Here is a 15,751-nt window from a genome sequence, read left to right on the forward strand (position 1 = left end):
TAATTTTTTGTGAGTTAACCCCACAGCCTCCGAAGCAGAACCTTCAGGTTCTGTAACAGCTTCTTCCCTCAGGCCGTAAGACTCTTAAACGCATCGTAATTAAATTATCTCCTCAACTCCCCACAAAATGGATTAACTCGCTAGAATTAAAAAAGACAATATAACATACATCCATAGACGTGGACGCATGTGAAAAAGTGCAATATGTTTATCTGTACAGTAATCTATTTATTTATTTGTATATATTTATTTATTATATATATATATATTATTTTTTTTACATTTATTTAATTATATATGCACCTTATTGATTTTTTTTTTATCCTGCACTACCATGAGCTTATGTAACGAAATTTCGTTCTTATCTGTGCTGTAAAGTTCAAATGTGAATAACAATAAAAAGGAAGTCTAAAAAAAACAAAAAACAATTCCAACCCTTGATGCTGGGTGTCAAGCAGGGAGGTAATGGGTCCCATTTTTATAAGACAAGAACACATCTTTCCTTTTTAATGCATTTCTACAGTAATTCGTAAATAAACACTAGCAAAAGTCAGCTAACAATGGAGCCAATTAGAGTCGCTCTATTTCGCCTGTAAAATGCTCTAAAAACACATTCAAAAGCCTTTTTTAAATACCACACTATAAGGATATATTTAATGTAGTAACTGGCACATTTATAATAACATGTAATATTTATGTTACATTTTAAACATACGACAGCGTATTATTTCACAAGACGCATCACAGCGTTTGTTTTACCCTTCAACATCAACAACACTACTACCCACCTCAGACTTGGGGAAAGACAACAAAGACTATTTTGGGACGAATGATGATCCCGAATCTTATATTTTTTAGCTTGAATATAAGGAAGATGAGCTACAAATTTTAGAAGCTGTGTGCTAGATAGATCCAGCTTTGGTGAAACACTAAGCATCATGTAGTAGCATTGCTAAGTTCTAAACAAGAAATACAAACTACAAACATAATGAAATAATCACTTACTGTACAATGTCTGCTCCCACTAGTATGCCAATTGAAGGTACGTTTATATATTCCTGTTTAGATGAAGAATTATTCATAATCTTCATAAAAGAGCATCTTTTTGTGCCGTTCTTGCAATTTCTGGGTCCAAGTTGAATATAAAAATTACCAACTTCTGGGTTTATGGCCACGAAATTATATTATCCAGGTGAGAAGCATGATTTTAGAATGAGTTTAGAATTACTTTTTACCAACTCAGGGGCAATGTAGCAGCTCAGAATGTCAATAGATGTAGAAGTTAGTTAGCTCTACCACAGCGCCGCTAAAAATAGTTTTGTCTGCATTAGCGCTTATAACAACAATATCGCTAACGTTATTATTCAGGCCACGAGATGTAAATGTCGTATTGTTGGCAGTTTTTCGATGTTTCTTTAGAGGGTTTGATGGGTGGAACAGTATACTCTCATTAGCTGCGTTGTTAGTCACTTGTATGAGTTATTTTGCATAAAGAAAAAGAAAAATGTTTTTGTCTTACATAGGAGATTTTGAGTGGTACGCAGAATTCCCCAAAAAAAGTAAAGGAGGTTTGTACATTGTTTTAATTATGCATTATTTTGCACTAACAAATCAGCTACCAAAAACAATATAATCCCCATAAACGTATTTAGTATGAAACATGCATGTAATTGAATTCAAATTAGATGGCCTTGTGGTTAGAGTGTCTGCCCTGAGATTGGTAGTTTGTGAGTTCAAACCCCGGCCGAGTCATACCAAAGACTATAAAAATGTGACCCATTACCTCCCTACTTAGCACTTACCATCAAGGGTTGGAATTGGGCGTTAAATCACCAAAAATTATTCCTGGGCGCGGCCACCGCTGCTGCTCACTGCTCCCCTTACATCCCAGAGGGTGAACAAGGGGATGGGTCAAATGCAGAGAACACATTTCACCACACCTAGTGTGTGTGTGACAATCATTAATAATAATAATAATAATGTTAATACATTTTATTTGGTATAGCGCTTTTCAGTGCATTCAAAGACGCTTTACAGCAGTGGTTCTCAACCTTTTTTTCAGTGATGTAGCCCCTGTGAAATTTTTTTTTAAATCAAATACCCCCTAATCAGAGCAAAGCATTTTTGGTTGAAAAAAAAAAGGTTTAAGAAGTAAAATACAGCACTATGTCATCAGTTTCTGATTTATTAAATTTTATAACAGTGCAAAATATTGCTCATTTGTAGTGGTCTTTTTTGAACTATCTGGAAAAAATAACTAAAAACTTGTTGAAAAATAAACAAGTGATTCAATTATAAATAAAGATTTCTACACATAGAAGTAATCATCAACTTAAAGTGCCCTCTTTGGGGATTGTAATAGAGATCCATCTGGATTCATCAACTTCATTCTAAACATTTCTTCACAAAAAAAGAAATCTTTAACATCAATATTTATGGAACATGTCCACAAAAATTCTAGCTGTCAACACTGAATATTGCATTGTTGCATTTCTTTTCACGGTTAATGAATTTACATTCATATTTTGTTGAAGTATTATTCAATAAATATATCTATAAAGGATTTTTGAAGTGTTGCTATTTTTAGAATATTTAAAAAAAATCTCAAGTACCCTTGGCATACCTTCAAGTACCCCCATTTGAGAACCCCCGCTTTACAGGATAAAAAATTTTAACATAATACAGTTCACAGTAATAATATATAATACAGGAAATACAAGAGTAGTACATTGTAAAATACATAATAACACTGGAGATTTACAAAGCGGGACAGTACAAGACACAGAACACTAATCACAGGTTAAAAGCAGATCTGAAGTGGTGTGTTTTGAGGAGTTTTTTGAAGGTAGGAAGGTCTGTGCAGTCACGGATGGGTTTGGGAAGAGAGTTCCAGAGGGTGGGAACAGCGATGGAGAAGGCTCTATCACCCCAGGTTCAGAGCTTGGTTCTGAGTGGTGGGGAGAGGAGGTTGGCATCAGAAGGGCGGAGACTGCATTGGTACTTTATAGCGCTGCAAATCTTTGGGTGTCCCGCGATTCGATTCAATATCGATTCTTGGGGATAATGTATGGATTTTTTGGATTCAACGCGATTCTCAATTCAAAAACGATATTTTTCCGATTTAAAACGATTCTGTATTCATTCAATACATAGATTTCAGCAGGATCTACCCCAGTCTGCTGACATGCAAGCAGAGTAGTAGATTTAAAAAAAAAAGTTTTTATAATTGTAAAGGACAATGTTTTATCAACTGATTGCAATAATGTAAATTTGTTTCAACTATTAAACGAACCCAAAAATATGACTTATTTTATCTTTGTGAAAACATTGGACACAGTGTGTTGTCAAGCTTATGAGATGCCATGCAAGTGTAAGCCACTGTGACACTATTGTTCTTTCTATTTTTATAAATGTCTAATGATAATGTCAATGAGGGATTTTTAGTCACTCCTATGCTGAAATTGTAACTAATATTAATACTGTTGTTGATAATATTCATTTTTGTTTCACTACTTTTGTTTTGTTTTGTGTCGTGTTTGTGTCTCCTCTCAATTGTTCTGTTTATTGCAGTTCTGAGTGTTGCTGGGTCAGCTTTGGTTTTGGAATTGGATTGCATTGTTATGGTATTGCTTTGTAGTGGTTTGTTGGATTGATTAAAAAAAAATAATAATAATAATTAAAAAAAAAATTATTTTAAAAAAGTCGATTTAAAAAAAAAATGGGAATCGATTCTGAATCGCACAACGTATTCGAGTCGATTTATATTCGAATCAATTTTTTCCCACACCCCCAGTACTTTAACTTTAACTTTTAAACAAATCAGTTACCAAAAACAATATAATCCCCCTAAAGATATTTTGTCTGAAACATGCATTAAATTAATTCAAATTTGATTTAAAAACAAAAGTGAACATTTTTTGTAAATAGGGATTCAGTTCCAAATAAAATTCTGCCGCAGACTTCAATTTAGCCTGGGGCGGCCCTGGTTGTTTCAGCCGAGGCTTGGATGTACTTCCTTTCTGTGTAAAATCCTAGTTTCTTTACACTAGTTTCAAATGAATCTCTTGACAAGAACGTGGAAGTCTTATGTCATATGTCTTATATCACTGCTTCTTCCAAGGCCATCACCAGCACCAGCCTGACCAAGGACCACATATCGGTGCTTGGAAACATGTGCTGCATCCTGGATGGCTCCTACATCAGCACCTCCGATTCGTCCATCCTGGACAAGCTGCAGCAATGCTCAGACCTCACGGCCGATCAAGCCGCTGCTGTGGAAACTCTTCTGCAAAGCGGAAACACGCCACTTGGGTACGACAGCGACAAGGATAGTCCGAAGTCAAATTTTGGTGTACTGGTATATTTTTAATGAGATGAGAACACTTTTTTTTTGTATCCAGCCCTCCATCAACATGGACCAAAGCCACCTTGGAGGATCTTGGACTATTGCCTCTTTTTCTGACTTCTAACTTCTACAAAAACTTTGACAAAGTACTTAGCCAATGTCTGCATTTGTTTGATGCACAGGGTTAGTGTTTATGTGTCTGTGCTCTTTTTCTGGTGAAGTCAACAAAGAGGAGTTTCCTGAAGGACTTCCTGAAAGCTCTCAGGCGAATGCGCGTGGATCGACAGAAGCTGAAGAGCTTGAAGACGGCAATTAGAATGTCCAATCAAAACAAGGTCAAGCGATCAGTCGGTCTGTCCCTTTTTCCTCCTTACGTGCACTTCTTACATGCGCTTCTGCCAAGGCCACGTTCTCAGGCTTTTGTTCTTTGTCGCTACTTTAGCTAACGAGTGCACCGTGGGCAATATCACCCAAGTGACCATCGCTGAGGAGACCTTCCCCTTCGATTATGACGACATCAACCAGTTCAACTGCTGCCTCAGCGCTGACACTGTCCGAGGAAACCTGGCCGCCATCACGGACAAGGTGGACCAGGACGAGTACCTTCAGATTGTTCTGGAAAAGCTGCGAGAGGTACAGTAGGCCCCTGCCAAACGTTATGGCACTTGCTTCAAAAAGAACCACTACTAAATAGGACTGGGCGATATAGCCTTTTTTTAATATCTCAATATTTTTTGGGCCATAGCCTTGAATGAACACTTGATACATATAATCACGGCAGTATGAGGATTCTATGTGTCTACATTAAAACATTCTTGTTCATACTGCATTAATATATGCTCATTTTAAACTTTCATGCTGAGAAGGAAATCACAACTAAGTCAATTGACCAAAACTGTATTTATTAAACAGTTATTAAGCAGTAGCACAAACATTCATGTCATTTCCAAAACAGAAAGTTTGAGATTGTCAGAGACATTTTAAAACAAGCTATTAGTGCACTTTTGTGCATGATGTCACTAAGATGACGTATCCAAACCACACTAAATTAAAGTGCACTTTTTGTACAGAACGCCACTACAATAGTTTAAAACAAATAATGTGCACTTTTGTGCATGATGTCACACAAGATATTTAATTAGGTGTCAAATAAAAATGAGCTGCATAATTGGAAATCAAATAGTGTTCGTCCTTCGCTATGTGGTAGTTTACTGCGGACATTATCTCCTTTTGTTGTTGAATATTTTTTTCGTACGGTGTTGATCTGGAAATGTTTGCTTTGGCATTTTGATGGTGTGGGCGTGTGGCACCGAATGGAGATGTGGACATGGGGAGTAAGCACTCTTCATTCTCTAGCACAGGGGTGCCCATTACGTCGATCGCGAGCTACCAGTCGACCGCGGAGGGTGTGTCAGTCAATCTCCAGCCAGGCTTTTAAAAAAAATAGACCTAAAAATGAGTGATCATCAATCTTCACCAAGACGTCACTTAAATGACATTCACGGTACCGGAGGGTCTTGTGAGATGACGCTGGCTGCTGCAAGATCATTATTATGAAAATATGACCGAGAGGAAGGCGAGAAACACTTTTTATTTCAACAAACTCTCGCGCCGTACCTTCCGTCAAAACTCTAAAGGTCTAAAGGCCGACTGCACATTTCCTATCTTCACAATAAAAGCCCTGCTTCATGCTGCCTGCGCTAACTAAATACAGAGTCTCGGAAAACTGGCGTGCACAAGCGATCCCTCAGAAAGCTGGCGTGCACATCACTTGTGCACGCCAGCTTTCCGAGGCTCTTATTTTGTTAGCGCAGGCAGCATGAAGCAGGGCTTTTATTGTGAAGATAGGAAATGTGCAGTCGGCCTTTAGAGTTTTGACGGAAGGGACGGCGTGAAAGTCTGTTGAAATAAAAAGTGTTTCGCGCCTTCCTCTCTGTCATTTTTTTCATAATAATGATCTTGCAGCAGCCAACGTCATCTCACAAGACCCTCGGGTGCCGTGAATGTCAATCAAGCAAGCTACGGAATTTGCCGCCAATGTTTTTCTTGTAAAGTGTATGGAAGCTGGATGAATTAAATGCCAAAAACCAACCACTTTCATGTGGTATTGTACAGAAAGGACAACTTTTTTTCTCCTCCATTTGAAAATGTGGGCGTTATCATCATTACTGTCTGATTCCAATCAATGCAAGTCATCAGAATCAGGTAATACACCAACTTATATTCTTGTCTTTGTGAAAGAAAGACATCCATATTTGTTACACATGCTTGTATTATCATTAAACACATTTAACTTGTTTACAAAAATGTCTCTTTCATAAATAAATAAATATAAATGATATATATAAATGAGGTAGATCCCCTCGAGTTGGTCAATTGAAAAGTAGCTCGCCTGCAAAAAAGTGTGGGCACCCCTGCTCTAGCAGGTGACTTTTCAAATGATGCTACATATTAGTAGTAATGCTACTTTTTGTACCAACGCATTTGCCCCACACTTGACAAATTACGGTTGTCTGTTCGACATATTCCCACTTGAAGCCAAACCACCGCCAGACGATGGACCCCCTGCTGTTTTTCTTGGGAGTTAATTCTTCCTTCATTTGTTACCAGATTGGCACCTTCTTTTGCTCATATTACCACTCTCACGGCTCCGCTAGCATCACAGCTAACGTTACCCATGCTGCCCCTGCTGCACTACCCATGCTGCTACCTCTCTGCTCCGCGAGGGCGTATATGTATGTGACGTATGTAAGAAGGTGCGCTTGCTGTCTGTAAGAAGGAGAGACAAAGAGTGGGAAGAGCCTGTAGTGTAATGCCAGCAGTTAAAAACAACTGCGTGAGAAGGTATACTGGACTATCACGATTTAGTCATTTTCTAAATCGCACAGAGACAAACAAGCGATACATTGAGTATATCGATATATCGCCCAGCCCTACTTCTAAATATGTTATTTGTTCAGTATTTCCCAAGCACCGTTGGAACGTGAGCGCCCCCTAGAGGGCGGCCAAAAAAATATGTTTCTCAGCAGTGGTCCATTTGGGTCGCAGCGGTACTTAATTGTAATACACATTTCCACCACTTTTGGCAGTAATGACAACATCAAACAAACAAAAGAAGTCAGGAGCTAAGTCAGATAAGTTTCCTCAAGAGCAAAAATTATGACTAAAGTGGTAAAGCCGTATTTCCATTTGCATTTTAATTTTATTGACAGTTTATTTAAGAAACACATTGGCCTTCCGGCCAATTGTAGCTGAGATAGGCACCAGCACCCCCTGTGACCCCAAAGGGAATACGCGGTAGAAAATGGATGGATGGATGGATGGATGGATTTATATAAAAATAGGATAACACTTTAGTAAGGGGAACATATTCTTAGTAACAAAGACTTAATTTAGAGTTATTTGGACACTATGGGAACATACCGTATAAGGGTTAGGGTTGAGGTTGGGATTAGGTTTAGGATTGAGGTTAGGGTTGGGGTTGGGGTCTGGTTTGGGGTTAGGGTTAGGGTTACTAATAAGCAATAAGTCTGAGGTTATTGAGGGAAGACTTTTAGTTAATGGGTTACTGCTTGTATAATAAGGCCATGCAGAATAAGGCATTAATAAGTACTTAATAATGACTATTTAAGAGCAGATTTGTTACTAATTAGCATTCCAATAAGCAACTAATTAATGGTGAATATGTTTCCCATACTAAGGTGTTACCAAACAGATACATTTGTTATTAACTTAGTTAGATTATTAATTTTAGTAATTGTATTTATATATATTTTATCAGTTATTATGAGTCCCTTTTTTGCAGGATATTTAAATAGTATTTTTAAATCAGCCTGACCTAAGTCTTGTTAATAATCTTTGTGATTAACACAAATTTGTTATTATTTGACAATGTTTATCCTGTTAAACTGTAAGTAGGTTAAATATAATTATTGAACAATATTAAAATCTATTGCAAGATTACCAAATCAGTGTTAATCTTTGAGTGCGCCCCTTTATCCCTTTTTTGCAGGATATTTAAATAGTATTTTTAAATCAGCCTGACCTAAGTCTTGTTAATAATCTTTGTGATTAACACAAATTTGATAGTATTTGACAATGTTTATCCTGTTAAACTGTAAGTAGGTTAAATATAAATATTGAATAATATTAAAATCTATTGTAAGATTACCAAATCAGTGTTAATCTTTGAGTGCAGCCCGGCCGGGGCCCTTTGTAGTGGAAAAGTTGGGCCCCAAGGTCAAAAAGTTTAAGAACTCTTGCTATAGTTGTCAGGTGCATGGTCTACCACACTGGTTTAAATGTAAAAATTAGATATTGGGTTTCACTATGTCAAGCGCTTTGAGTCACTAGAGAAAAAGCGCTATATAAATATAATTCACTTCACTTCACTACCAAACCATAAAAAAAGTATCGCTAAATAACGCTGGAAATATGAGCATTGACAGCTGACCTCCTGATAACGTTTTTATTAACTGATTTGTGCGACATCTGAGACATGTTTTGACAACCTCTGATACATCTCCACTATTTTGATGTGTGAATAACGGATGCTCGCAGGCCTACGCCAACCAAGCAGCCATCCCGGAGAATCAGGTGGATGTGTTAGGCTCGGCGTCACGTCAAGCCACCATCACTGACATCAACATGTGGACCATCACCCTGATCGACACACTCTCTTCTCTAATGGATTCTTCCAACGGGCCCTGGGACCCCAATCTGGTATATTAAAAATGACAACACACTGCAATATGGAGTCGGGTGACTATTCTTCTGGAAGACCTGTGTGACTCCTCTTGCAGGCTAAGGAGATCATCTCCAAATATTTGCGTCAGGACGGGAACACGCTCGGCACGGCGGAGCTGAACGCCGTAGGAGGAGACAACCTGTGTAGCCTGGACACGAGTGTCCTCCAGAGTATCTCGCCACAAAGTCTCAGGTATTTTTGCATGGTGCATATCGTATTTCCTTGAATTGCCGCAGGGCATATAGTATGCGCCTGCCTTGAATTACTGTCAAACTCGCTTCGCAAAATAATTAGCGCATGCTTAATATTACCGCCTGGTCAAACTCGTGACGTCGCGAGTGACACTTCCCCTGTCATCATTTTCAAAATGGAGGAGGCTGATTTCAATTGGAATAGCATAAAGGGAAGAAGATTAAGAGCTATTCAGTAGGATTTAAGGTCCAAGCTTACATCACACTCAAATTTTTACTGCATGCCTTTGGTAAGTGCCGGAGTGAGAAGAGGTTTTAAAATAATTAGCGCATGCTTACTTTTACCGCATGCCTTTGATATGCGCAGGAGTGAGAAGAGGTTTTAAATTAATTAGCGCCCCGGCGGCAATTCAAGGAAATACGGTAAACGATGAACAAAATGTCATTAGTCCTGCACAAGGACGCCAAAATAGAGCAAGCGCAGCAACAACAAAAAAATGACCGTTTAATTCAACACGAGGAACTAAAAAAGTGCTACTTTTTCTGACCCATACCAACTGAACCTCATGGCGTTTACTGTGTTGCGTCAAACCCAAATGCTACTTAAACACAAAATAAGTATACCACAGTAGAGCCTCGGTTTACAAGCCTAATTGGTTCTTCAATAGTTTCAGTTTCAGTTTATTTTCAGTCTAACAAAACATATTCAAACATAGATCACGATTCAAAAATGAATAACATGACTGAAACAGGCAGAAGCAAAAAAGCTTATATGCCCAACATAAATTTTTTACATTCAATTAAGTTACCTTTTCTAATAATTCTGCAACACAAAAAGAAATATAGTCATTCAGCATCCACATTCAGGCTGCCCCCCAACAAACAATACAAAAATATGTACCTACACACATACACTTTTTTGTAAATAGATAAACATACATACCTTCTAAATACAACATTTAACCAAACAAACATAAATTTCTAGTTCACATAACTTTTTAAAATACATTGTGACATGTTCTTTTTGAAATTAAATACTGAGCCACTCATTTTTATTTCTTTACCAACAGAATTCCACAAATTAACACCGAGAACAGATAAACATCTAAGTTTAACCACTAGTCTTGCTTTTGGTAAAATAAACTTAGATTCATCTCTTAGATTGTATTTGCTGGTCTGTAGAGAGAAGTATTTTTGAATTCCTTCTGGAAGAGTATTTATTTTTGCTTTGAACATTATCTGTGTTATTTTATAATAAACAATATCTTGAAATTTCATAAGTTTTGATTTAACAAATAATGGATGGGTATGGTCATAATATCCTGCTTTGTTTATTAGCCGTACAGCTTTTTTTTGCAGCAAAACAATATCATTAGTTATGGTTTTAAAGGTGGTTCCCCAGAGTTCTACACAGTATGTCATGTATGGAAGTATCAAAGTATAATAAATTGTTAACAAAGAATTATAATTAAGTAATTCTTTAGTTTTATACTAAACACCAAGTGTTTTTGATACTTTTGTTTTTATATAATTTACATGTTGTCTCCATGATCATTTATAATCAATTATAACTCCCAAAAACTTAGTATCAAAGACACGCTCAATTTTATCTCCATTTATTTTAATATTTACTTCATTAGATACCTCTGTTTTGGTACCAAATATCATAAATTTAATTTTAGCAATATTAAGTGATAATTTATTCATATCAAACCAGTTTTTAAGCACTGTCATTTCTTGTTCTATTTTTACCAAAAGTTCATTAAAAGATTTTCCAGAACAAAGGATAGTTGTATCATCAGCAAACAAAAAATGTTAAGAAACTTGATGCATCACAAAAATCATTAATGAAAATTGTAAATAACTTAGGACCAATTATAGAACACTGAGGAATTCCACAAACTATATTTTTGAATCCAGATATCGTATTATCCACCTGAACACATTGTTTTCTATTTTCTAGATAGCTCTTGATCCAGGACAGAGCTGGCCCTCGGTTTCCGTACTTATCCAACTTATTTATTAACTGTCTGTGGTCAATGGTATCGAAGGCCTTTTTTAAATCAATATAGGGTATAACAGGGTTCGTAAGTATAAAAATGTGTATAGTGAAGTACATTTTTTCATTAGAAACAATCTAAATATGAATAATGGGTACCAGCCTCGACCAAAGTCCATATTTTAGTACAGGTTAATACACTAAGGAACCTTGTTTTAGGAACAGCTCTCTAGAGCAGTGGTTCTCAAACGGGGGTACGCATACCCCTGGGGGTACTTGAAGGTATGCCAAGGGGTACCTGAGATTTTTTTTAAATATTCTAAAAATAGCAACAATTCAAAAATCCTTTATAAATATATTTATTGAATAATACTACAACAAAATATGAATGTAAGTTCATAAACAATGCAATATTCAGTGTTGACAGCTAGATTTTTTTGTGGACATGTTCCATAAATATTGATGTTAAAGATGTCTTTTTTTGTGAAGAAATGTTTAGAATTAAGTTGATGAATCCAGATGAGAGGCACTTTAAGTTGATGATTACTTCTATGTGTAGAAATCTGTATTTATAATGAATCACTTGTTTATTTTTCAACAAGTTTTTTGTTATTTTTTATTTTATTGACAGTTTATTTAAGAAACACATTGGCCTTCCGCCCGATTGTAGCTGAGATAGGCACCAGCGCCCCCCGCGACCCCAAAGGGAATAAGCGGTAGAAAATGTATGGATGAATGGATTAATATAAAAATATGATAACACTTTAGTATGGGGAACATATTCTTAGTAACAAAGACCTAATTTACAGTTATTTGGACACTAGGGGAACATACCGTATAAGGGTTAGGGTTGAGGTTGGGATTAGGTTTAGGATTGAGGTTAGGGTTAGGGTTGGAGTTGGGGTCAGGTTTGGGGTTAGGGTTAGGGTTACTAATAAGTAATAAGTCTGAGGTTATTGAGGGAAGACTTTTAGTTAATGGCTTACTGTTTGCAAAATAAGGCATTAATAAGTACTTAATAATGACTATTTAAGAGCCGATTTGTTATTTTTATATCTTTTTTTCCAAATAGTTTAAGAAAGACCACTACAAATGTGCAGTATTTTGCACTGTTATACAATTTAATAAATCAGAAACTGATGACATAGTGCTGTATTTTACTTCTTTATCTCTTTTTTTCAACCAAAAATGCTTTGCTCTGATTAGGGGGTACTTGAATGAAAAATATGTTCACAGGGATACATCACTGAAAAAAGGTTGAGAACCACTGCACTAAGGAACCTTGTTTTAGGAACAGCTCTCTAGAGGACCTTTGCTGATGTTAAATAGAAACAAAATCAGCTGTATGTACTTTAAATGCATTTTACTTTTTGAAATATATACTGTATGACTGGAGCAAAATGGTAAAGTTAGGGATTTTTGGGATTTCTGTGAGGGCAGCAAAGGGACTTCTGTGTGTTGGCCGAGCAGCGGATACAAAACAGTTCAACTTATCGTTGGTATTGTTTAGGCTGGTTAATTGTCACGTAGTGCCGTGGTCGGGTCGGGGTTTGTTCTCCCGGAATGCAGGACGGACAGCTCCGGACGACACGGTGAGGTAGAAGAGGATAATTTAATCATAATAGTACCAAAAGACTGAAACAAACCAAGATAACAGCTTTGCACAGGATCAAGATCCGGGATACACCGAAGTGACGGTTGCATACCGCAAACAATGAAGCCACACCGACTGTGGTGAGCAACGTGAATAAATAGCTCTCCGACTAGTGCTCAACAGCAGGTGAACGTGCAGAGCACTAATCAGAGGCAGGTGAAACCAATTAGTATCCATAGAAACCAAAACCAACACCCAAAGTGCACAAAACAGGAACTAAGGGAGTCCAAAACTAACTGAACATAACTAAACAAAACATGATTCGGATCACGGATCATCACAGTTAATAAAGATATAGTTCATTTATAACCTCCTTGTTATGTTTGTTTTATTTATACGTACTGTATAGTTCTTCATATTCTGTTCAAAGTGTACAAACCTTCACTAAGATATGGACTTTTGTCAACACTGAAACCCAATATTTGTATTTACATTGTTTCTTATGCGAAAACGTTTTGGCTACGTTTACATTGCCAGGGCAAATGTCCAATTTGGATTTTTTTGGGCCGTTTACATTACAAAAAAAAAGGGATTTCTAATGTGAATGCAATCTGACCCGCTTGTGGACATGACGTCGCACGCACTTTGATTGATTGATTGATCGAAACTTTTATTAGTAGATTGCATGGTTCAGTAAATATTTCGTACAATTGACCACTAAATGGTAACACCCGAATAAGTTTTTCAACTTGTTTAAGTCGGGGTCCACGTAAATCAATTCATGGCACTTCAGTGTTTACATAAAAAAAAACATGGCTTTTCCACTCCAGTCGGTCTAAGTATTGGTGCATTTGTGGCCATTTTAAGGGTTTTGTGGAATCAAAGTCAACATTTTCTGAGCTGAATTATTGCGCGCAGAAGATGAAGAAGGAAAAGGACAAATATTTTGGCTCTGGCAGTTTTACGGCATAATTTGCTACGATGTCTGCTTGAAGAGCGACTCTGTGGGCGAGCAGTGTGGTAAAACTTTAACTAAGTTCCTAAAACATATTTTCCCCTGCTTTCTTCTTTGTCGTCAACTATTCATTTTGTAATCGTCTATTCTGCCGAAAATCTTTTGCTTTTTGGAGACCTGCTAGTCAGATGAATGTGACCTTTTCAAGGGAGCGTTCACATTGAGGAAGCATCGCAAATACTTCCGATTTATTGCCACATACGAAAAAGGCCTGGGCCTGGAAAATTCTGAATTGCACTGTTTATCATGCCATATAAAAGTATGATACAGGTCGCATATGGGCTAAACAATTTGAATTGACCTGCAGTGTGAACAAGCCCTCTGATTCACGAACCCTGTTCAAGAACCAATTCATAAATCTTTGAACACAATGTAAAGCGCTATACAGTACTGTACATCAGATGGATGTGCTCCCGGGCACAAAATGGCTGCCGTGCGAGGCATACAATGGTTGGATGAAACATTTGTACACTGAGACAATGTGGTTACACAAAAAACTACTTTTATTTGGTCTGTGGTTCAATGAAAAGCTCGTACGAGGAATTGTTAAATGAGTATTACTAGCGGTACTCAAGAACACATTGATTTTTAGATATAAATAAATGGGTTAAATGGGTTGTACTTGTATAGCGCTTTTCTACCTTCAAGGTACTCAAAGCACTTTGACACTACTTCCACATTCACCCATTTACACACACATTCACACACTGATGGAGGGAGCTGCCATGCAAAGCGCTAACCAGCACCCATCAGGAGCAAGGGTGAAGTGTCTTGCTCAGGACACAACGGACGTGATGAGGTTGTACTAGGTGGGGATTGAACCAGGGACCCTCGGGTTGCGCACGGCCACTCTCTCACTGCACCACGCCGTTCCATATATAAAGTAAATGTAGAAATATAAATGTATTAGCCAAAGATCTGCTGCAATTGGAATCAAATGAAATGTTCCTTTGTCAAGTATTGTCTTTGTCTGTGAGTTAAAGGCTGAACTGTGATGTAAGCCAAAGTCACAAAAAGAAGGCATCTGAACCCCGAGTGTGTCTCCTCCAGAAACGCGAGCACCTTGATTATATCCAGCTGCACACTGGAGAAGAAGCAAGCTCTCTTCATCATCGCCAGAGAAGCTTTTGGAGAAACGACCACGCGCTCTACCGTCTCCATATCCGAGTACAAGCTGGTGCAGCCTTACCTTGGTACGTAAACACTTTTACATACGTACATGACCGAGGTTTCAACGCGTACTTGATCTTGGTGTACGCCCACCTCCAGGGGGAGCGCCGCTGGATTACCTTCGAAGTCTGCTGACCTCCGACGTCAACATGGATGTGGAAACTTTCATTTCACTGAATCCATCCGTGGTTCTGGTGTGTTTGGTTCCTCTCTCGTCTTCAGACTTTGCTTAAAGACCTACTGAAATGAAATTTTCTTATTTAAACGGGGATAGCAGGTCAATTCTATGTGTCATACTTGATCATTTCGCGATATTGCCATATTTTTGCTGAAAGGATTTAGTAGAGAACATCGACAATAAAGTCTGCAACTTTTGGTCGCTAATAAAAAAAGCCTTGCCAATACCGAAAGTAGCAGACGATGTGCGCGTGACGTCACGGGTTGTGGAGCTCCTCACATCTGAACATTGTTTACAATCATGGCCACCAGCAGCGAGAGCGATTTGGACCGAGAAAGCAACGATTTCCACATTAATTTGAGCGAGGATGAAAGATTCGTGGATGAGGAAAGTTAGAGTGAAGGACTAGGGGAAAAAAACTAAAGGCGAAGGCAGTGGGAGCGATTCAGATGTTATTAGACACATTTACTAGGATAATTCTGGAAAATCCCTTATCTGCTTATTGTGTTACT

At 37.7% G+C, this 15,751-nt stretch overlaps 1 protein-coding gene across 2 annotated transcripts in view; it reads left to right on the forward strand.

Annotated features, from left to right (window-relative positions):
- LOC133538652 (uncharacterized) overlaps nt 1–15,751 on the forward strand; it is a 103,279-nt gene that overhangs the window by 82,289 nt on the left and 5,239 nt on the right. For both annotated transcript variants that reach the window (XM_061880336.1, XM_061880335.1), the window contains exons 56-63: nt 4,121–4,311; nt 4,401–4,491; nt 4,567–4,696; nt 4,788–4,978; nt 8,906–9,067; nt 9,148–9,284; nt 14,942–15,084; nt 15,161–15,255. In XM_061880336.1, coding sequence (XP_061736320.1) covers nt 4,121–4,311; nt 4,401–4,491; nt 4,567–4,696; nt 4,788–4,978; nt 8,906–9,067; nt 9,148–9,284; nt 14,942–15,084; nt 15,161–15,255 — 1,140 coding nt within the window. The remainder of the gene's footprint in view (nt 1–4,120; nt 4,312–4,400; nt 4,492–4,566; nt 4,697–4,787; nt 4,979–8,905; nt 9,068–9,147; nt 9,285–14,941; nt 15,085–15,160; nt 15,256–15,751) is intronic.

The sequence above is a fragment of the Nerophis ophidion genome, linkage group LG20 (genome assembly GCF_033978795.1).
Source record: "Nerophis ophidion isolate RoL-2023_Sa linkage group LG20, RoL_Noph_v1.0, whole genome shotgun sequence".
Lineage (NCBI taxonomy): Eukaryota > Metazoa > Chordata > Actinopteri > Syngnathiformes > Syngnathidae > Nerophis > Nerophis ophidion.